At 45.1% G+C, this 22500-nt stretch overlaps 1 protein-coding gene across 1 annotated transcript in view; it reads left to right on the top strand.

The window, feature by feature from the left end:
- The first annotated feature begins 3267 nt into the window (after positions 1-3267).
- LOC125302550 (ubiquinol-cytochrome-c reductase complex assembly factor 1) overlaps positions 3268-22500 on the top strand; it is a 22425-nt gene continuing 3192 nt past the window's right edge. Inside the window, exons 1-8 of the mRNA XM_048255789.1 lie at positions 3268-3497; positions 4101-4196; positions 4954-5061; positions 5944-6016; positions 6811-6868; positions 8313-8421; positions 19042-19119; positions 21130-21243. Of these exons, the coding sequence (XP_048111746.1) occupies positions 3423-3497; positions 4101-4196; positions 4954-5061; positions 5944-6016; positions 6811-6868; positions 8313-8421; positions 19042-19119; positions 21130-21243 (711 nt within the window). The 5' untranslated portion in view covers positions 3268-3422. The remainder of the gene's footprint in view (positions 3498-4100; positions 4197-4953; positions 5062-5943; positions 6017-6810; positions 6869-8312; positions 8422-19041; positions 19120-21129; positions 21244-22500) is intronic.

Raw genomic sequence — 22500 nt, 5'->3', positions numbered from 1 at the left:
TGCGTCACTCGGGTGAAATGCAATGATACGAGGCTGACCCTTTCTGTTCCTCCCCATTCTGGTCCAAGATATCCCAATTCCTGCCTTTTACAGATAAATGGATTTCACCTCTGTGTGGAGTCTAAACAGCAATGCCTGGACCAAATCCATTATACTTTTTTTTTTTTTTTTTAAATCCTTTTATATTCACTGTAGCCTAACAGCATTTCACCTGGGGCCATGAGTATATGAATGTTAGAATGATAAAGAAATGCTTGTTTTGGAGAAATGTGCACATGAGAGAAACCAAAAATTCCAGCATTCAGAGGGCCTCTATTTCAAATACATCTGCGAAAAGTTTATGTGTTTTCTAATGCTTGTTTGACACAGGTCTGGCGATCCATCACTGCCTGTGTCTGGAATGGGGTGCTGTAAAACACACTGCATGCCTGTGAATAGGGAGAGCTCTGCCATGCCGTGTGTTTGTTTGTATACGTGTACACTGGGTGTTTTCCTTGCCTGGCGTCCAAAGCCATGCCATCAGGCTTTGAGCAGGATGAATGAGGCCTCAGCCCTCCCTCGCCCGCGCTGAAGAATTCCTAAGCAGGATGGCCACAGTGCTCCGACATTCTTTATTTATGGCTGCTTTCTTTCCCAAGGTTTCTCACAGGAACAGGAACAGACGAGGAATCCGACGTTTCCTCTCCCATCGTCATCAATCACCCTTTATTAATCCAAACATGGCGAAAAGACCTGTATTCCACTCAAGGAAAAGGGTGATTTTGTTTTCTGAGTGGAGGAGGAGGAGGGTGAAAAAAGGAACACCTCACATTGAGTCATCAAGCGAGTTTTAAGGACCACTGTGGCCTATGAAGGAAAAGTGATAAAAAGCTCAGTGCCCAAAAGCTGAGGCCCAGCAGCAAGAAGGTACAAAAACCGCCCTGTTTGACAGTGCAGCTTTACTGTGCCAGTCAAACAAGAACCGAAAAGTGAAAAGTTAACTGTCACTTGCTTTCTCAGCCGTTCACTTCATGTGCTGGAAGTGAGACTTTGGTGTCCAGTGATGTGGTTGTGTTTAAAAGACTGTACACATGTCAATTCAGAAACGTGTGGTCCACTACACAATGTAAGCGAGTAAGCCCAGAATTCTATTCCCTGAACTGGAAATGATATGATGAATGAAACTTTGCAGAGTGAAGCTTTGTCCTATGTGATTAAAGAAAATATGCATGCAAAGGATATTTAATAAAGGTCTGTTTGGGACACGCAAGATTAAGATACATTCAGTTAACACAAAAAACAGTGATCAGTGCACCCCTTAAACGAATGTGTTAGAAACAACACAAACTGTGCTGTCCCTATCTGGACATGGAGGTGTATTATTTTCATTCATTTTAAGAGTGTGTTTGCTCTTTATCTCAGCAGACTTTTTGCTTGACTCAATGAGTCAAAACTTGGTGTACAAGTCTAAAGAGTTTTCTTGGATACTGCACTGCACAGCTGAAGCACCACTTAGTTTACCCATAATTCCCCATCAAATTTGGAGCATTGTTTATGAAGCAATGTGATGCTGTAGGAGGGGGTTCATTATAATAGTATAGTGGGTAATTGTACATTGTACATTTTGTGCCCATAAGACATCCGATTCTAAATCTAATTATCAAGTATTTCCATCTGTAAAATTGAAAGGCATTTCTCAAATTCTTTACTTTAGAGTGAAGCCAAATCCATTTGTTAAACCCGACTCTTCTAAAAGCATGCTGTAATGCTCCCTCTGTCTCGAGTGCATAAACAAGTGGTAGTGAGAGCTAGACAAATATTTCATCAGCAATGAGGGTGACATGCTTCTTCCTGAATCAAAACATGAAAACCGGGTACTTGTGACATTACGTGAAGGTCCAACGCGCAGAGGAAAATTCTCACCTACCATAAACAGGCCTTGGAGAGCAACGCACAGACAACTAAAACATTACCTCATCTACTCCCCGCTGTGAAAACATCCCCACTTCAAAGCCCAGTGTGTTTTTGGTACTTTAACGTGTGTGTAGTGTGGGGGTTTACGTATTATTTTTCTCAATCTTTCAGGCAGAAGTGCATTACATATTTTGTGATTTTTGGATGCTGTTAGGCAGGAAGCCGCCCCAATGCTTGGATGCCTTTGAACAATTTGTGGACGCAACGATGCGTGGCATTGCTTGCTCAGTGGCTTGGGAGCTGTGAAATCAGGTACTTATCCAACATTAATCTTAGTTAATGCCCCAGGCCAGCTACTTGTCACTACAGAACATTTTGATGTCATTAAATTGTAACCCAGTATAGATGTTCATATTAGGCCGCAACAGAAATGAATAAAGAATACTGCCAGACATTATGTTTTGGGCAAAACAAATAGTCTTGAATGTCTCTATTCGGAATTCCTGGCCATGCCCATTTAAAACTGGGGACATTGTAGAAAAAGGAATAACATTGTGAGTAGGCTACAGTGAATGAATGTGGTGAATTATCTATATCCGCAATATCCTGTAACATTCCAGTTCATTCAAATGCTGCAAATGCACACACCACACACCAGTGCTCAAATAAAGAGTGCATTCTCATCTATCATTCTCATCCTAACTGTTTTCAATCCCTAAACTGGCATTAGTTCTTATAATTTCCAGTTCCACACCAGGCGAGCAGACTTGTTGCTAAGTCGCCGATTCAGATACAGCCCATCTTTTCACAGAAAGCCATTTAATATTTTTTTTCTCAACTCTGGCATTGGTAAACCAAACTGGACCATGCTCCAGAAACAATTAGGTCTGATTATAAAATAAACAGAGGCCTGATGATTGATTTCGATAAGCCTATGTTCTTCCTGAGCACTTCTTTTTGGTGCTTGCATTGGCGCCAAAATGACGAATGTCTGTCACAGTGGAAATTATCGACGGGAGGAAGTTAAATTAATTACTTACTTGACAGTCATTATCTTTATACATGAACACGCAAGCCAAATGTTTGTTCTAATAAGTGATCATGAGCTATTAATAAACTTTATGGATAAAACATTAGACCTCATCTGTAGCGAACTAACATAATAGCCTAATTGATCTTGTGGATTATAGCCCTAGGATATTTTCCACAAGTCACCTTAAAACGTTCAGATCGCTGTGTGTGACATTTTATCGTGCACACTCTGAGTGCTGCTTCAAGCCACTGGCAGGCTGTTTCCATAGACTGTTTCACAAGTTGCACACACTGGGAATGTGTTCAGGCAAACTGTTTCAGCACGGAACGGTTATACTGTGGGACAGGCAGATTCCTTTGACATTGCGGGAGAGGAGGAGGGACGATATTGGTGTTACAAAACGTGTAACACTGTCGGTCCAATTATTTAGTGTAAACAGTAAATGTTTACCGCTTCAAAGTTGCAATAGTAAAATATTGTAACTGTTAGCGGGATAATGTATCGGCGACCAATACAGTCCGCCGTCAGGAACATTTTAAGCGTTTCAGCATCCAAGGCCACTCTCGGAAAGGTAACGTTAGCGTTAGCGTTAGTAATTTTAGTGTTAGCAACACTAATAGCGCGAAAGCTAGCGTTAATATTATCAGAAAATGTATCTTATGTCAGTGGTCGAAGTGCGTTTTCTTTCAAATGTAACTATGTAAAAACCAAAACAACAAGACATCCAAGTGAGCTGTCGTAGACAGTTTAGCCATTCTATCTAGCCAAATAACGTTGCATGAACTTGGCTGATTGTGGAGGAACTTTAACATTAGCTATTTGGTTTTAGTGATTACCTTAAGTCTTAGGACGTACCTGGACGCCAGCAGACTTTAGTTTATCCTTAAAGGTTGTCGAAATATTCAAAATTATATATCAGAATGAAGTTAGGATATTTGTATGATGTGAATAGCGGAACACGAGACCACTAAACTGGAACAGTGAGCAAAGGCACTTGATTATGATTATGGTCATGTTTAAGAAAGTAACTTCCCATAAAGTTTCAAGTTGAAACCGTCCACCACATGTCTGTGGTAAAGCTTTTTTTGTAAAGCTTTTTTTCCCCTCACCATGTCAGATAAAAACATGGCCGTAATACACTAATTTACTTATTACGTATTTTCATATTTTACAGGCAGTTGAACAAGATGGTTGTCTCAAAGCTTTAGTTGTTGCAGCCACCATCCCCTCCTCACAGACACAAAGCAGGACCTTGCACAAGAGTAGACAGGTATGCCAAGGACTCCTCCTATGAGAATTGTCTACAAGTGTAAATGAGAGGTTTTTACTATTTCTCTGAACAGCAGCTGTTCAGAGAAACACCTCTTCAATATAAAAAAAGTAATGGATTACTTTTTTTATATTGAAGAGGTATTCCATACCTTATGCTATATCTTTCTCTTGTTTGGGTTGTAAAACACAGCACCAGGGATGGGTTTTAGCCCTTGATCAGGAGTGCACTAATGGCTTCAGATAACTTCACATATTATTGATATGCATACAATATTATTGATGCATGTCATTGTAGAATGCTTAGTGGGCCATTCCAGCTGGGCTGAATATGTAGTCAGTCATTAGTACCAAGTGGCTTTGTAGTCTTCTTAAATGGCACAGTGTTCTTGGCATTTGGTTATGGGCCATGGAAGTTTCATTCCTACTTCATGATAAACAAATTGTCACATGGCGATGTATGTCCATGACTCCAGCTTCCAGGGACAGGACCATATCTAAAAATAGGCAACATTAACTATTGGACCACTGCTTGAAGTTTATGTAAGATTATGCAGATGTGTGTGAGCGTGCGTACGTGTGTGTGTGTGTGAGTGCGCGTGTTTGCATGTCCTCGTGTGTACACACTTTGTAATGTGCCTAGTTATATTTATGGCAGGGGCCAATGTGTCCTTGTTGCTGTGTTCGTCAGTCAGCTGCCAACCCTCATGCACACGTCTTGTGTAGGTTGCTGATGCTTGTGTCTGTGTGATCCACAGCTTTATACGGTAAAAGAAACCCCCCAGGCTACAGATGAGGAAGTGGGGGCCTTCACCAAGCTCATTGAGGCCATGGGCTTCACCGGACCCCTCAAATACAACAAATGGGTGAAGTGGCTCCTTTCAATTACTCACACTACTTTAGATCGAGCATTTGCACACACACGCACGCACGCACGCACCTTTCCTCAGAGTTATCTAATTCAGATGATACTGTTTTTTTCTAGTATAGCTCAGTTTGTGTGTATATTATCTAATAAAAACATAAAAATGAGGACGATGAGATGAGGTTTGCACAGAGGTACACAGAGCATGAATAGCTTGTTTAGCAGTATTACATTTTAGTCCAGCATTTCCAAACTGACTGTAATTAGATTTATCATAGAGGCACAGACATTTTTAAAAGCCAGGCTGGCCTTATTTTTGTCATCGATGAAATATTTGTTCTAGGAAGATTATGTTCTCCAGCAGTCGTTTTTATTAGACCCCATCAAAGTTTGGGGGTTTGTTGGGGCTCTAATTTGCCCTCTGTGGAACGCGTTGAGTTCAGGCCAGGATACTGTATGTATATGATGCCATACCCTCTGGCACACGCGTCGAGCATGCGAGTGGTCAGATTCCAGCTGAGTTTCCGCTGTCCTTGTGAGCCCGACGTGGCAGCTGCAGCGGGATCTCTGAGGGACCTGCTTGGACAGACAGGCTATAGGACGCCCACACAGAGGCTCACCCATCACCCACTCACTCACTCACTCACTCACCAGACTGTGAACGCTGGCATCCCCACAAGTGTGAGAGCGGATTAGAGACACGTTATACTGTAGGCACAGGCTTGCAACTGATTGGCAGACTTCAAATAATGACTAGTAGCCAGCGTTCATTTTACAGTTTGATAGTGAAAGTTTATAGGGTATGCATACTTAATTTTGGAGAGACTGTTGTGTTCAATGTTTTAACATCTTTGTTCTCTCTGGTTCTCCCTTCCCTTTGTAGAAAATAAAGATTGCTGCCCTGCGTATGTACACATGCTGTGTAGAAAGAATCAACTACGATGAGTTTTTTGAAAGTAAGTCTGTTTCTTCTGTTTTGTTGCCATTCGTTCTTTATAGGGGCGCAGCAAGTGTGTGGGATTGTTGGCGTAACAACACATCACCCCCACTTAGTTTTGTCACCAGAAGCATAAAGACAAAAGATCACACAAAAAATATAGTAAAGAAAAGATGCATTGAAATAAAATAGGGGTGTGGGGGTCTTTGGTCCTTGAATCTAATATGGAGAGAAGGACTTATGAGTCTTATGTCATGCTCATTTTTATTTTTTGAAAAAGATCCAAACTCCCAAATGCTGCTCACTTTGACAGAAATGCTGAAATGTGCCTGAAGGGACCTTTTCTTCCCTGTCCTGAAAGATTTATGTGACACTTTACAGCCTGGTTATGCTGTTTTCTTTAGCAGGGGGAAAAACAGGTGTAAACTCAATAGCGGTTTTGGAATATGTGCCCAAGTTTGCATAGGCTTAGTTTTCCCTCCCTTTGCTCTTGCTTTCTCTGATCACTCTCTCTCCTCTCTCTCTCTCTCTCTCTCTCTCTCTCTCTCCCCCCTAATGTTTTGCTTATTTTTTTTACCCTTCTTTCCCACTCTTTCTGTATCTCTACCTCTTTTTTCTGTCATGGGCACTCCTCTTTCCCCATGTGATCTCTCTTCTTTTCCTCACTTTCTCTCTGCATATCCTTGCTCTGTTCTTTCTCTAACTCTCTTTACCCCCTCTCTGTTTCTCTCTCTCTCTCTCTTACACACACACACACACATATAATCTCTCTCTTTCTCTCTCTCTCTCTCTCTGTCTGTCTCTCTCATCCAGAGTGCTCCCTCCCTGACACGCTTAACTCCTGGTTCCTAGTGGCGCAGTTCCATGTCTGGTGAGTTGTGGTTCCTGCACTTTGCTTCCTCACCCTTCGTCAGGTGTCACTGGCCCAGACTGCCTCGCTGCTCCAGAGACCCTTTAAGCTCCCATGCGCAGTTCCGCAGAACCATCCCATAATCAGCTAGGTGAGCGGATGCCAGGACCTGATTTTAAGTTAAGTGAGAGTTTTTAAAGAGCCAGCCGTGTTATATTTTAAGTTATATAACACGGCTGGCTCTTTAAAAACTCTCCTAGTCTGTTTCGGTCAGGCTCAGCTCATGCCGATGACTTCCATCCATCCATTCGTCCATCCGTCCATAGGAACTGGATGAGGCAGGAAGCTGGAACAAGGTAAATGAGGAGCACTAAAACTGTCATGCGAAACGGATGCCTGACCTGTTTGTCATATGACCCCCCTGACCCTGCCACACACACACACACACACACACACACACACACACACACACACACACACACACACACACACACACAGTACCTCCTAAAAACCCCTTAGATTTTATGTCCGCGGTCATGGCTTTTAAATATGGTAATTTATGTTAAGGCCCAGGTAACTCGGGTTACATGTGGCATAAAGGAGCTGCCTGTTTTAGAGGCATTAGGGGAATGCGTGAGCTCACGAGAGTCCTGATGATGAATTGCACTGCCACGGCACTCTTCATCAAACGGCCTCCAGCCCGGCCTCCGACTCACAGTCAAAGCCAGTTTCCTATGAGCAACTGTTTATTTAGGGATTCAATCAAACTCACTCTACCCCTTCCGAGAATGCGGACGTGTGTGTGTGTGTCTGTGTGTCTGAGTGAGAGAGCGTGCGAGCGAGAGAGACAGAGATGGAGAGAACGAGAAAAAAAGAAAGAGTGAGAGAGAGGATGTCATGTGAATTGATGTGTGTGTATGTGTGCATGCGGTATTGTATGAATGTGTGCTGTGCGGTGATGGGAGTCCATTATTTTAGCTCTTGGTCTGTATGTATGTGTATTTTGATGCAGATTAGCAAGATAGCCACACACCCACCTCATTATAGATAGTAACCTGTAGCCAAACACAGAAGATAAGACACTTATAGTCAGACCCATTCAAGTAATCCACTTTAAACCTTTAATTTGCCCTAGTCTGACCTGGTACTATTGTGTGTCAATAGTTTAGGCCATGCCATCTGCATACACTGAAACATTTGGCCTGCTTTTTTGGCTGCGGTTTAAATCCAGCTTGGCTTAAAACCCTGATAAGATTTTTGTGAAATCAAGCTTTTGTCTAAGACGGTGTTTAGGTGTATCAATTGTTAAAAGGCTCTATGAAGGTGTCCTTAAATAGTCTGTTTTTTTTTTTTTTATCTGATTATCCTCAGTGTGTCTTTGTAAGACTCCATAAGCCCTTCTTAAACTTTAAACTTGCCCATCTGTTTGATTCACCCCCACCCCACCCCACCCCCCAACCTGCAGGATGTGTCTGGTTCGAATGCGGCAGGAGGGCAGAGAGGGGAAGTATATGTGTCGCTACATCGTCCATTCCATGTGGGAGGATGTGGAACAGAGGAGCAAGATCATGGGGGTGAGTCACTCTGCCGAGCACTCGGGCCTCCAGCAGGCCAGGCATAAGCCCAGCCAAGAATCTTGTTCTTTTTAATATTTTTTTCCCTTCTTTTTGATGGGGGTGGAATTTATTGGAGGAACAAGGTATGTGTCTGGGTGGAATTAAAATAAAATTTGGAATGAAAAAAAAAAGGCAGAGAGAACCAGTCCAGGAGCTCAGGAGCTCATCTCGTGAATCACGGGGGCTTTGCCACGTCATGCACTACTGGTGTTTTAGATAGTTCGTCCCCCAAACAGTGCCCCGCCAAACTCAACCACAAATTCCATTGGTCGCACTGAAGCCGTTTGACCCAGTCTGTGTCATGGTTTTTGGTCCACCACCAAGTCTGAATGAGACAGATAGGCAGCTGAATGATGGTGTGATGTCCTGAGGTGTGAGTGTGTGTATGTGTGTGACTTTAGGTGTTTGCGTATGAGGTGTGTGTGTGTGTGTGTGTGTGTGTGTGCGTTTTAGGTTGCGAGTGCTCGGGGGGGTGCCGCTGTCAGTTAAGGCGGGGGCGAAGTCTTGGGCCCAGCTGTGAAAACAGTCACTGCGGCTCCCACGTTCGTCTGCGATCGCCCCGGCTTGTGCTAAACTCCTGACTGCCCTCTCGTAGGTCTTTCACACCGCTATGTCACTCTCTACGGGCCGCCCCAGGACCTCACTACCACAATAAGGGCCTAGTGCTGACCAAACAAACACACATCAGTACCACTTAAGGGCTTCAAGGAGAGACCTGAGTGCACAAAATCCTGATTACATGAAATATGTGATTTCAGTTCTGATTTCATTTAAGAGTAGTGTGAGATTTGTATCCCTCTTTTTGACGGTGTGAGATGCATTCACACCAGCAGCGGGTTGAGGTTGAGTTTGTTTAGGCCGGCACGGAACATAATCGAGCAGCCCCGTGGCGATGCTGTTTGCACACCGCTGCCGTTTTTTCGGGGCAGAACAGGACGTACGCATGTGCCTCCATAGGCCCCCTGAACTGCGGTCGGCTGCTTACATAACTCCTGCGCTCGTCGCTGTGAACCAGAACAACCCAGTTTGAGCTGACAAGGCGTTTAGAATCCAATCCCTCAGCACTTACTTGCAAGTGACTGCTGGACCCAGGCCAGGCCGTTTGATGGATTTCACCAACTAATGTATTGACTTAATTGGCCTCGGTTTACACGGTGACCAAGTTCAACAATTGACAGCTGTCAAAATTTTCTCTGGCCGTCTTCCAAGTGATGGAGTGTTTAAGCTGAACTCAGGAGCAGGTGCAAATGAGGGTGTAATGACTGCTTTTAGGAGGTGCATTTCTTTGGCAGCATTTTCTTTGTCCGGTCATCTAAAGTCGGTTGCTTTGAATCGAGTGCAAAGGACAAAAAAACTTTGCAGGAAGGCGTGTGATTATCACGTTATTCATCTTTTCCACCATGATGGGCCTACATGGGCCTAATCAGCTAGGTGAACACCTCATCTGAACACCTCCGTTGTACAATTACATTTTTGTTAACACTTCATTTGGACGGTCTACCAACAGACTATGGATTGTTGAAATTCAAGTTGAAAGTCATTGTGCACTGAACTTCACCTTAACCAAACCCAATCCCTAACCTTAAGTGCGCCACATACTCGACCCACCCGACCTGTAGCGCGACAATGTGACGTCACAAAGCGCCCGTAACCATTTATATACTTTCGTCGTGGTCACGACACTAGTTGCAATATTCTCCTGAACAGAGGTGTCGCTGTTGTGAAAAGATTAACGCTAACTACGTTACACAGCAGAAGAAGCTGCATTAAGAAACACTAGTAGCAGAGAATGTAAACGGGCTCTGCTATTAGATAGCCTCTGTGATGGTACTTCAGACTTGGTTGCTACTATTCACAACTACCACCATCATTATCATCTAGTTTCCAAGGTGTGCTAGGGTAGATAGATAGATAGATAGATAGATAGATAGATAGATAGAAAAGATACTTTAGTCATCCCGAGGGAAATTTTAATAATTTAAACAGTTTAGTTAGCTGGCTAGCTAGCTAGCAGCTGGCTGAGTTTGTGTAATTTCCTGAAGTGGAAAGAGATTTTGTTCAGGCCTTAATAGATATCCTTTGTTTGAAAATAAAACTTTTCTATTCTTTCCTCTTAATTCCATGTGTTGCAACTCTCGCTGGTAACTTTATTAACTTATCCAGCAAACTATTACAAATTCAATGACTGTAACAAAACACTGCAACTCTAAACTTGCCCTCGAACTAGTCCATCTTCCTGTTTCTGCTTTGTCGCTTCGTCTGAAAAAAAAAAAAATGAGTGGTGCGCTACCTCGCTACCTGGCTAAAATCCTGGCCAGCCAGATAGACGCCATTTTGATCGCCACGGTGTCAGCTACCCGGTCGGGTGCGTCGAGTATGTAGAACGCCTTAGTGTTAAGGCCCTGCTGGTCATTCCCAGTATTACACCTTTTCTAATGCCTGTTGGGGCTCTGCCCCTTTTGGTGCTGGAAGTAATGGGTGGTCTTATAAAGAAGACCTCATGGGTAATGGACGCTCTCGCTCCGACTCTCTGGCCTGGTTCCTGGTCACTCGGTCGCTGCTCCGCTGGGGAGAGCCTCAGCCCGTCGCTCCTCACACCGACGTTGCGTTTTACACTTTTGTTTGATCACACATGAGTCTAGTGCAGTGAAAAATTATTCCACTGCAACTAAACATGATACTAATGCACAGAAGCATGATTCTAGTGACAAACAAATTGCTTCACAGGACCTCTGTAACTACTGTGGGGAGTTTGGGCATTGGAAATTTGCCTGCCCCAAGTTAAAGGAGAAGCAACGTGGTAAAGTTAAACCCAAGAGTGCCGGTTGTGCTGCCAGAATTATGCCTCTGGTTAATCAAGTGTGTGTACAATCGAACTGTAAGGCTGCGGAGGCTACCTATTTGAGTCCAGTGAGTGAGAGCACTGATCTGCTCAGAGAGGATCTTCTTTTAGAACAGCCCCAAGCGTGTGCTATTGATGGCTATAGTCCCTTCATTACAGCTGTTAGTGTTTCATTAGTTGGAAGCGACCAGAAAGTACCAGTGCGTATTCTGCGTGACACTGGAGCGTCAGAATCATATGTCTTGGGATCTCTTTTGCATTTCTCACAGGCATCCGACACGGGGACATGTGTTCTTATCTGGGGCATCGGGATGTATACCATTTCTGTTCCGCTGCATCGTCTAGTCTTGGAGTCGGAGCTTGTAAGCGGGGAAGTTGTCTTGGCTGTATGCCCGTCTCTACCTATTGAGGGCGTAGATGTGATTATAGGAAATAACTTGGCAGGTGGGCGTGTGTGGCCTGAGATGTCACCCCCTCCTGTAGTAAACACAACCTCTTGTTTTGCTTGTTGATTCTGATTCATGTTCTGTTGACTTTCCTGAGGTGTTCACCTCCTGTGCAGTGACTCGTGCTTGGAGTCGTACCCAAGGAGAAGAACAGTAACTAGAGTTTGTGAAAGACCGTGCTGATTTAAATTTGCCTCTGTTACCACCTACTCTTTCCCGTGAGAAGGTTGTGGCAGCACAGAAGGAAGATGAGGATTTGGTAGGCCTTTTGGCTGTTGCTTTGACAGAAGATGATATGAGAAGTGCAGCAAATGGATATTTTGTAGTTGACAACCTGTTGGGGGGATCCAGTCATTCAAATTGTGGTGCCAAAACCATTTCGTAATGTGATTTTGCAGACAGCGCATGGTGATGTGGCAGGTCACTTGGTCTTTGGCCATCAGGTCCGTGGTGTACCCCTCTGGTTTATTCATCCAGTGTTTATGTTAGCTATCGATAACTGTGTCTGGATGTGTTGCTATCAAAGCAAGACATTAGAGATGGCGCATGGCATGCAGTGATGCCTCGTTAAAAAAAAAGAAATTAAAAAAACGCTATTCAAGCACCGAAATAAGGCACCGAAATCCACGTTGTTATTCGATGCAGTTACTACCGTTTGCGTCGGCACCGGTGCCATATTAGAACCGTGTTTCAGTGCCCAACCCTAGTTGGAGGAGGCTAAGGCCCCTGTGAATATGATTGTGCCCCTGTGAATGTGATCAGTGGATTTCGTCGTAGGTTGACGCTGGCCTGGAAATTGGCCAGTGACAATCTTGCCAAGGCCCAACAGGGTATGAAGAGAATGTTTGACCACAGTGCTGTAGAACGTGCATTTAGTCCTGGTGATTAAGTCCTGGCTTTTTTGCCAGTACCTAGGCTACCATTTTGTGCCAAATTTGCCAGCCCTTACACTGTTGCTCGGCTGGTGTCTGACTATGACTATCTGTTAGATACCCCTGATAGAAATCGATCTAAGCAATTGTGCCACATTAATTTGCTAAAGCCTTACTATTCGCGAGACCTTAGTCCTGGTCAAGGAGGTCGTGAGGTGTCATCTGTTGCAGTGGCTGTTATTGACACTGGGCCCTCTAGTCAACCTTTGGTGGCAGCAGAGGTTGATGAATTTGGCCTTCATGACTCTGTGTTGCAGCCCAGGCTTAAGAATTCTGCAAGGTTGGCTAACTTGGATACCTTAATAGGCCATCTTCCCGTTGGAACAGGCTGAGGTGATCAAGGCTCTGATTTTGACTTTCCCTGTTCTATTTTCAGACACGCTCACATGTACCGATCTCATTGAGCATGATATAGATGCTGGCGATGCTTGGCCGGTTCGCCAGCGTTTTTATCATGTAGGGCCTGAGAAACATAAAGTGCTGGACGCTGAGGTGCAGTATCTGTTGGACAATGGCTTGGCTGAGCCCTCCCACTCCAGCTGGGCGTCACCTTGTTTGCTTGTGGCTAAGCCAGACATCTTTCGTTTCTGCACAGATTATCGCAGGTTAAACAAACTATTCTACCATAAAGAGGCTTTAGCCCTCATTTGGGCTTTAGGGCATTTTGATGTTTATTTGGGGGGAGGCACACAGCCCTTGGTGATCTATTCCCACCATAACCCCCTTACATACCTGCACACACTACACAATCCCAACCAGAGACTTATGCGGTGGGCTTTATTTTTACAGCCCTACCACTTTTCACTCATCACATCAGGGGTGTGGACAATGTTAATTACTCATCTTCCTAAGTCGGTATATGGTTAAATGACTCATTACAGGGCGAATGAAGACTCTCGCCCGCCCCTACTGCCTGTAGGCAGAATATCCCGCTTGCAAGTTCAGTGTATCATACCCGCCGACCAAAGCAGGATCAGTTTACAGCACAGAGGCAGGCTAACGAAACGCAAGCGATTGTTGCAAACGTGTGTATAATGGCAGAGCCGGCGAAGAAGCAGCGAAAACCCTTGACGGAAGATGCAAAGAAAAGGAAAAGAGCTTCAGACCGAGCGAGGGGGAGTTTCGTAGAGAAAAAGCATCAGGCTTGCCTGGTGTCCCTTTAAGGGAGGGGGAATATTAATGCCCTGCTGGTCATTCCCAGTATTACACCTTTTCTAATGCCTGTCTGTGCTGCCTTCTTACCAATCTGCAGATCATGGAGCGTGCCCATTGGTGCTGGGAGTAATGCCCATCGGCACCATAGGTTTCAACAGACAGTTTGTTTACAGTTTGCAACGGTAGATAGTCTACAGTGAGAGAATAATGCACAGCTTTGATAATGCCAGATGGTTACATGATCTAAGCCATCTACACATTCAATCTTTCGCTACGCTGCCAGTTCCTAAAGGCCAACGCCCACTGGTGTCGACATTCACACCTATGGATTTGACACTCAAGAGAGAGAACAATTTTCTAAACTCCGCCAGTGGGCTTTGCTCCGTTAACAGTAATGGAGTTCTAAACTTTGGCGTCATTGACGCACGTCAGACGCCACCAGTGGGCGTTGGTCTTAAGGCCGCAGTTCTATCCCCAGTACTAAATACCACAGACGGGCTCCTGCATTCCTGCTGTCCAGGGTGTGAGAGATCATTAGGTCATCTGCACGGTGACTGTGAGTGAAGTCCAGTTTAAGGTGTGGACCGCTGCCACTACCACGGCACATAGTTTACCATAGAATGGGATGAAAATCAAAACAATTAAAATATTGTCATGAAGTAGTTAAGCTAAAGTGCTGAGGTTAACCTGGTTGCAAGTGGAGTTTGTGAGTGACTTGTTAAGAGAGACGTTGCATGTTAACTGACTTAACCTCAATCTCTTGAGTCAGTGTCACGCCACGCAATTGCATTTCAGCGTGCAGTCTGCACTAAACACTGTGCAGCTGTGATCCATAGAGATTCATTCACGGTCATACTCAAAGGAAGGAAAGCAGAAGAGGAAGTAAGCTATGGCAGCCCACCAGTGCAACTCAGAAAATAAATGGCCGGGAGTCACTGTCTGCCAAATATTCCAGCTTATTTTATTGCTCCAAGATGAACAACTTAATTGTCCTGTGACCACCTGTCGGCATGGACTATGAACTTCAATGGTGCATTGCAAAGCGAGACGTTATTCACCCAAGTCAATATTTTGTAGTTTTAATGCAGACATGCTGGGAGCAAGAGCCTCACATGTACTCTGTGGCCTTAGGCTTCCCATTGGAGCACATTGTTGGGGCTTGGTCTGGCCGATCTTCAGTGAACGTCCTCCCCCAGTAGTGGGGAACTTTGGCTGGTTAGTTGGCTGGTAAGGGGAGTTGGTTTTTAGCCTGTGCTTAGAGAGTGAGGCGCCAGCCTGGATCCTCGAGCTGGGCTCCCGTTGCAATGAGATCATCCAGAACGCTGGTGGGCAGCTTCCTGGGGAGCAGGGAGTGGCCTGACGCACACACACACACACACACACACACACACACACACACACACAACCCTGTGGTCTCAGCGCCAGCAGTCACCCTGGTGACACCACCACAGTGTGAGGGTGACCTCATCTCTCCAGTGACCCCCCCCACCCCCACCTCCTTGACGAACGTGACCCTCAGTTTAAAACCACTGCACGCGTGCAAGCGTGGAAAAGCTCTGACGTACGAGTGGCTGTGGCAATGGGTGTCACGGTGGCCATTTTGAAAGGCTGGCACGGACTCCTGGATCCATCCACGCTGTATACGCAGCAGCCTCACAGCCAAGTGCCAAGCCACAGCGTCACGTGTAAACATCCTCCATGGTTCACTACTCAACTACAAACACTGCGGGGGCTTTCGGTGTCCCAAGGCATTCCCTGGCAGCGTGTCTTGCATAGGATGTGGGTGCGCAATTTTTGATTGAAGCATAAAAGGAATTTTTTGAGTGTTTGTTTTTCCTTACTCTCCAGCTTAGAGACTCACTGAACGTGTCCGTCTGAAGTCAAGGCTCTTCGATATGCATGTCTTCAGTAGTTTATTAGTCCGCTCACCTGGAGGTTTACAACAACATCAGCCCACTGTCTCCTCTAAATACTCAAACCTCACTGTGCATGTCTAGAGGCTGTTGCTTGTGGTTAGCTGAACTATTGTACTGTCGTGTCAACAGACTACACAGAAGACGCACAAGAGGACACAAGATTTAAGCAAGCGTCTTGATGAAAAAAGGAACAATATTCATTAGGACTTCTAGATCTTTCTAGGAAGCATTGCTTGTCTGAAGTGGTTTGTAATTATTGGTTAGGTTGTCTTGAGCATTATCTTAAGTGAATATGTCAGTGACTGGATCGGTCAGTACACTTGCTGTCTAAAATTGAGGTACATACTTTTGTTGGTTGTACGCTTGACCTTAACCTTGACCTAATGTTAAAAGACTTTCTTTTTTTTAGTTCAGTCACACCAAAGGAATTTGTGTCCATGTCCAAGCGTGAAGAGGTTGTTTTTGAACCACATAAGAAATGGCCCGGGGCCCTTTGGCAAATTCTGTGCAATCACCCTTCCTGCCAGGTATGTTCGAGCTTCCCAGCAAAGCAGCGGCGTAATATTACAGCGCTGGGAAACGAGACGGCCTCTCTGTGGTCAGTCACAGATCTGCTTGGGTTACTCACACTAATTGTGCAAAAAAAAAAAATCCAGCCTCTCAAACTTAAAGAAGGAAGAAGGAAAACACTTGTCATGGGTTTGTCGGAGCGGAGTGGACCTGCTAGCGTTTTCGTTGATGTGGAGCAGGCCGAGGCACACACAGTGACCTTCGCAGGTAGTGGATGTGTGGCGGTGTGTGTGTAGGGGAGGTGTGTCTGGCTAGAATAGCCACTTGAATGCACCCCAGTGGTGATATGACACTGATTTCAAGCCATAGGGCAGTGTTCTGTCCCCTCAAACCACCACCCCCCAGACCAAACCAGCCCAAGCCCAGTTCAGGACCCCCCCCACCACCTCCCTGTGATTGGTGTGGTGTATTAAATATCTGCCTTTGGTGGAAGGAGCTGTGTCAGCCGTAACGCGCTCAAGGGGAAAAATACACAGGGCCACATGGACACAATTATCCACAGGTTCCTAATTACGCACAGGTGCTCTCCTGCACTGCGTGCAAATATCTGTGTGTGTGTGTCTGTCTGTGTGTGTGTGTGAGCGTGCTTGTATGCATGCTGTGCATGAGTGTCGGCGCCCTTAAAACTTGATTCTGAATAAACAAGCTAATTTTCCTCAAATTAATCAGAGAAAGTCCTGAGGGTTTGCACTGCTGAGCGCGCTGTGGCACTGCGTTATGTGTCGGTCGGTCAGTCCACAGCACCTGAATAAGAGAGGGCTTATTGGCCTTCTGGTTTTGGGTCATTTTCCCCCCCTCCCTCTCCCCCACCTCTTTCCATCCTGGTCTGGTCCCACCTTAGAGGGGGATTTGTCGCGACGTGAAGGGTAATAACTTTTACATTTGTGCTTTTGAATTGATATCCAAGTAGAGGTGTGTGTGTGTGTGTGTTAGAGAGAGAGTCCTTCCATCCTCTTATGGCTGAAATCCCCACAGTAAGCTGCTTGTGTGTAGTGTCATTTACAGGGTGCAGTTAAGCCTGGCTCTGTGTGCACCTCACACTTCCTTGTCTCTTGAAGAACGCTGACTACAAAGATGAGACTTGTTCAAATTCTTTGGTTGTACAGTACATGGCGTTACACTGTATTTTTCCACTGCCACGCATTCAAAGATGGTGCCAAAATAATAAACCCAAATAACCAGGCTAATCCTCTAATTAAAGAGAGAGTTGATTTAAAATCGATCAAACAGTGCTAAAACATAAAATCGATCAAACAGCGATCAAACATTATCAAATTTATCATGATGTGTTGTCACAAACACTTACTCCTATTAGAAAATCAAAACCAAACCAAAGACTATGACTGTTACTCTCTCATTGACGCCTGTAATAAGGATTTCGGTTTGTAGAATCTATGTATGTATGGTTTTCAACAAAAAGCGAATAGAAAGGACCTTGACATGCATCATGCCATGATAAAGTTTTTGCACTACCCTCCTACTAAGTTTTTGCACTTTAGTTAAAGTGTAGAAGGTAATGTTCACAGAATTAAATGTGATATTTGAAGTGAGTTAAAGAGTCTTATTTTCTTTATTTTTTGTTAGGCCTTTGAATAATATGGGAGACATGAATCGCAATATATCGCAGTATCGAATCGCAAAACTGAGATTGTTAAGAATCGCAATAATATTGTATTGTGGCCCAAATATCGCAATAGTATCGAATTGTCACATTTTTGCCAATTAGTAACCGGAGGGTTGCCGGTTCGAACCCCGATCAGTAGGCACGGCTGAAGTGCCCTTGAGCAAGGCACCTAACCCCTCACTGCTCCCGGAGCGCTGCTGTTGTTGCAGGGAGCTCACTGCGCCGGGATTAGTTTGTGCTTCACCTCACTGTGTGTTCACTGTGTGCTGAGTGTGTTTCACTAATTCACGGATTGGGATAAATGCAGAGACCAAATTTCCCTCATGGGATCAAAAGAGTATATATACTTGTACTTATGTAACCATCCCACCTCTTTGTAACATACACTTGTGTGTGTGTGTGTGTGTGTGTGTCTGTGTGTGTGTGTTAGAGAGAGAGTCCTCCCATCCTCTTATGGCTGAAATCCCCACAGTAAGCTGCTTGTGTGTAGTGTCATTTACAGGGTGCAGTTAATCCTGGCTCTGTGTGCACCTCACACTTCCTTGTCTCTTGAAGAACGCTGACTACAAAGATGAGACTTGTTCAAATTCTTTGGTTGTACATGGCGTTACACTGTATTTTTCCACTGCCTCGCATTCAAAGATGGTGCCGAAATAATAGACCCGAATAACCAGGCTAATCCTCTAATTAGAGAGAGTCGATTTAAAATGGTGTCGAACGTCTGTGTTTTGTCTGCGGAGCCACCAAGCAGATCTGACACGGCCTAGCTGTCACAGCAGCAAGTGAAAAGTCTTTTCCCTTTTCCTAATCTTCTTAGACTTGTAAGCAGGCTTCCATCAGGCTAATGTCGAGATTCTTTTTTTTTTTTTTAAAACCCAGCTTGTTGGCCAAGCAAACACTGGATCTCTTCCTCCAAAGTTGTTCCCACTGACCTTCCCTATGTAGAGTAACTGGTTCTCTTCTCTTTGGTCAACACCTCCCCCTCCAATCCCCCCACCCCACCCCACCTCCACCCCCACCTCCACCCCTACCCCTGGAGCTCCCTCGCTCGCTTGCCTGCTAACATGCTCTTTGTGTTTGCTTCATCCTGCAGATTGATGCCGTAGAGAGGAAAGAGGCCCTGAGAGCCATGACGGAGAATTTCTACGCTGCTATTTTCGGATATGATGAGGTAGACGCAGGGGGTGGGGTTGGCAGACCAGGCACATACACATGCCATAAACACAAGCCTGGATGCTAGGCTAATTGCTACACACTCATATAGTTGACCATGGTGTCCACAGTGTATAGAAGTGGGGCCAGTGTGTTAAGGCGATGATCCATGGGGCAGCTTTTAAAGCAGTGTTGCTGGGTAGCTACCAAAGATTCTAGAGCACTATGCTACAGTTCCATGTGTTCTGGTTGGATGACCATGATAATTTTTGATGATTTTAAAGTAGGATTTAAAAATTGATGTGCAATACCAGTGGGAATGTACCCGACCACAATACTCACTAAACATTGCCCGGCAACACTGCTCAAAAAGTTACCTTTTGTGTCATCATCAGCTTAAGGGTGTGTAGTAGTATGGCCAATGTATAATGGGTGGCCTTAGCATTGTGTATGTATATTACTAGACTGTATGTATATTACTACTACTATTACTAGATTATTAGATAAATGCAGAAACCAAATTTCCCTCACGGGATCAAAAGAGTATATATACTTATACTTACGTAACCATCCCACCTCTTTGTAACATACACCTCAGGTGGCTTTAAACACCATGTTCTTTTCTCTACACCTAATTCATTTATCATATAAGCAGACCCTACCGTTCTGTACTGACCCTAGGCAAATGGGTCAGGCCCTTGAGTCGTGGATCTGCGCGAGGTTTCTTCCTACATGTATCTCCAATTCTAGGGAGTTTTACCTCGCCCCTGTTACTCATGGGCCTTCTTCTAAATGTTTAACACTCTGTAAAAAGCACCATGAGACATGTGCAATGTTTTGGCGCTCTATAAGTGATATATAATTGAAAACTGAAATTGGGGTTAATGTGTCTTTGGTGTCCTTGTATCCTTGACATTGGATGAAGTAAATAAACAAACAAAATAATAAATTCAAATAATGTTGCAAATTAAAGCCCCTCCAAAGCCTGTGGTATTAAAGAGTTTACAGAATATTCTATAAGCCTAGTCTTGAGAGATTTCCACGGAGGCTTTCCTTTGGTCTAGTATTAGGCTTAATCCATGTGTTTGGAGTGCACGCCCCAGCGTCGGTCAGTCTGAGAGGCCGTAGCTGCTGTGGTGTTTACGCGTTGCCGTGGCGCCTCCGTAGAGTTGCATCAGCTGGGTGTCAGGAGAGCTGTTGCATCCTTGTTGATGTATTGTAAAACCAAATGGGCTTTCATAGTGTCTCCCATGTCTGATGGCAAACGCTGATGTGCTCCATCTGTCGGTCTGCTCAGGGCGTGTCGTCTGGACCGCTAAAAGACACTCCCGCTCCTCCTGCATGGCACTGCCATTCCGCAGGGGAAAACAGAATGCTGTTAACACACTCCACTCAAAAACTCATAATGAACCCCTGCCACCAGTCTCTGAATGTCACCCCCCACACACACACACACACACTCTCTCACACTCACTGTCGCACTCTCTAGACTCGATAAAGCCAGACAGTGCTTATACTCCTACGTTTCAGTTTGGTGTTGAGGAGCGAAGAGCTGGTGTTGGAGGTCATGCATAGGGTTCTCACGGTCATGGGATTTTTACATCACCAATTTCCAGGCCTGGAAATAACATGGAATTCATTAAGTTCATTGAAAGTTGTGGAAAAGTCTGTCTGAAAGTCTGTCTGTGTGAAGAAACACTCTTGTATTCTTCTACTGAGACATTGTGAGAATATCTGCGGTGTGTTTCTGCAGGTTTCAATTGACAAGCCCATAAAAATGAATGGAAAGTTTTAATTTTCATTCAATAATTAGCCCCAACCTGTGGAAAGAAATGCTCAATTTTGTGTACCTGTGGGTTCTACTATAGCGAACCGGCCATGGAAATGTCATTAACTTCAATTTGTCTCCGCCAATTTTGCTCCATCCCCACTCTTGGGTCCTTTGAAAGGTTGTGGAAAAGTTTTGAAGCGTTGTCGGTGAAAGTGTGTGAGATCCCTATGAGCTGAGCTGCTGTGTGTGTCTCTGCAGGGAATACTGTCGGACGATGCTGTGTTAGCCGCTGCCCTCTGGAGAAACTTGTTCAACCGACAGTGTGAGGACCCGCTGCAGCTCGAGCTCATGGTAGAATACGTCCGCAAACAGGTGAGTGTGTGTCGGAGTGTCTGTGTGTCTCCATGTGTGTATGAGTGAGAGGGTCAAGGCGATGTGACTTTTTAATAAGGTTCTACTATAGGATCTTAAAACAAAATAAACGAACAGGCTCAGTCCCACGATGTATAGGCAAAACTACAGACCCGTGTAACGTTGGTAAATCTTCCATTGCACAGAATGATTTTGTAGCCAATAAATGACAGTTAAACAGTGCTGCTATACATTTGCTTGGTATAACCGCATTTATAGTTTTCTACAAATGCAATGTGTGTGTGTGTGTGAGCAGTGATGTGCATGCATGGGAATTACACTTCATGCCGTGCATGTGTTTCGGACATCTGCACATGCAGTATTTGGAAACGCTGCCTACAGAAACATTGGCCACAGGTGGGGGCCTGTGTGTGCTCTACTCTCTACTTCCATTGGATGAACTCATTAAGATGCGCACAGGCCCACAAAACCACTGCAAGCAGCTATGCAGAGTGCAGTACCTGGCATGTCCACACAAGGAAACCTATGCAGACACAGAGCACAGTACCAGTCTACAGATAGGTGTGTGTGTCTAAACTGGCCTGTGTGCCATGATGTGTTGACTGCTTTATTGGCATGTCTCTCTGTCATGTCATGTGTTGTTGTTATTCCGCCTGTGTGACTGTCAGTAGTGCCACATGATAAAGGCCAGATAGAGGGGGTTAGTCAGGGGGCATTCTGGGTATTTGCCAGTGTCCCCTTCTTCCTGAGGGACTCAGGGGGGTAACAGGAGAGCGGTCGTTGCTGCCCCCTTAGCTATCACCACCCCCTCTCCGCTCCAGGCTTGTTTCCAGCTTTCTACTCCTCCCTCCCTCCCCCGTCTTTCCCTCTCTCTTTCCCTCTTTCTCTCTCCCTCTCTTCCTCCCTCCATCCTTCTCTCTCTCCCTCTCTCTTTCTCTCTCTCCCCCTTACTCCCTCTCTTTCCCTCTCTCCCTCTCTCCCTGGCCGTGTGTTTGTATATTTTCCTGCTTTGTGTGATTGAAAACACGAGTGCCTGCGAGCACACCTGCGGGACTGCGTCAGCCCTGTCAGCCCTCCGCGCCACATGTTCCCACAGACTGGCTCGCACCCATACCCCCCTTTACACACACACACACACTCTTAAATACCCCCCTTAAAACACGCTCACACACGCACAATTACATCCCCACTTTTACACACACACACACACACACACACACACACACACACTTACATCCCCCCCTTAAAATACACACA

This window comes from Alosa alosa, chromosome 10, assembly GCF_017589495.1.
Source record: "Alosa alosa isolate M-15738 ecotype Scorff River chromosome 10, AALO_Geno_1.1, whole genome shotgun sequence".
NCBI lineage: Eukaryota > Metazoa > Chordata > Actinopteri > Clupeiformes > Clupeidae > Alosa > Alosa alosa.
This window is presented reverse-complemented; position numbering and strand designations above follow the sequence as displayed.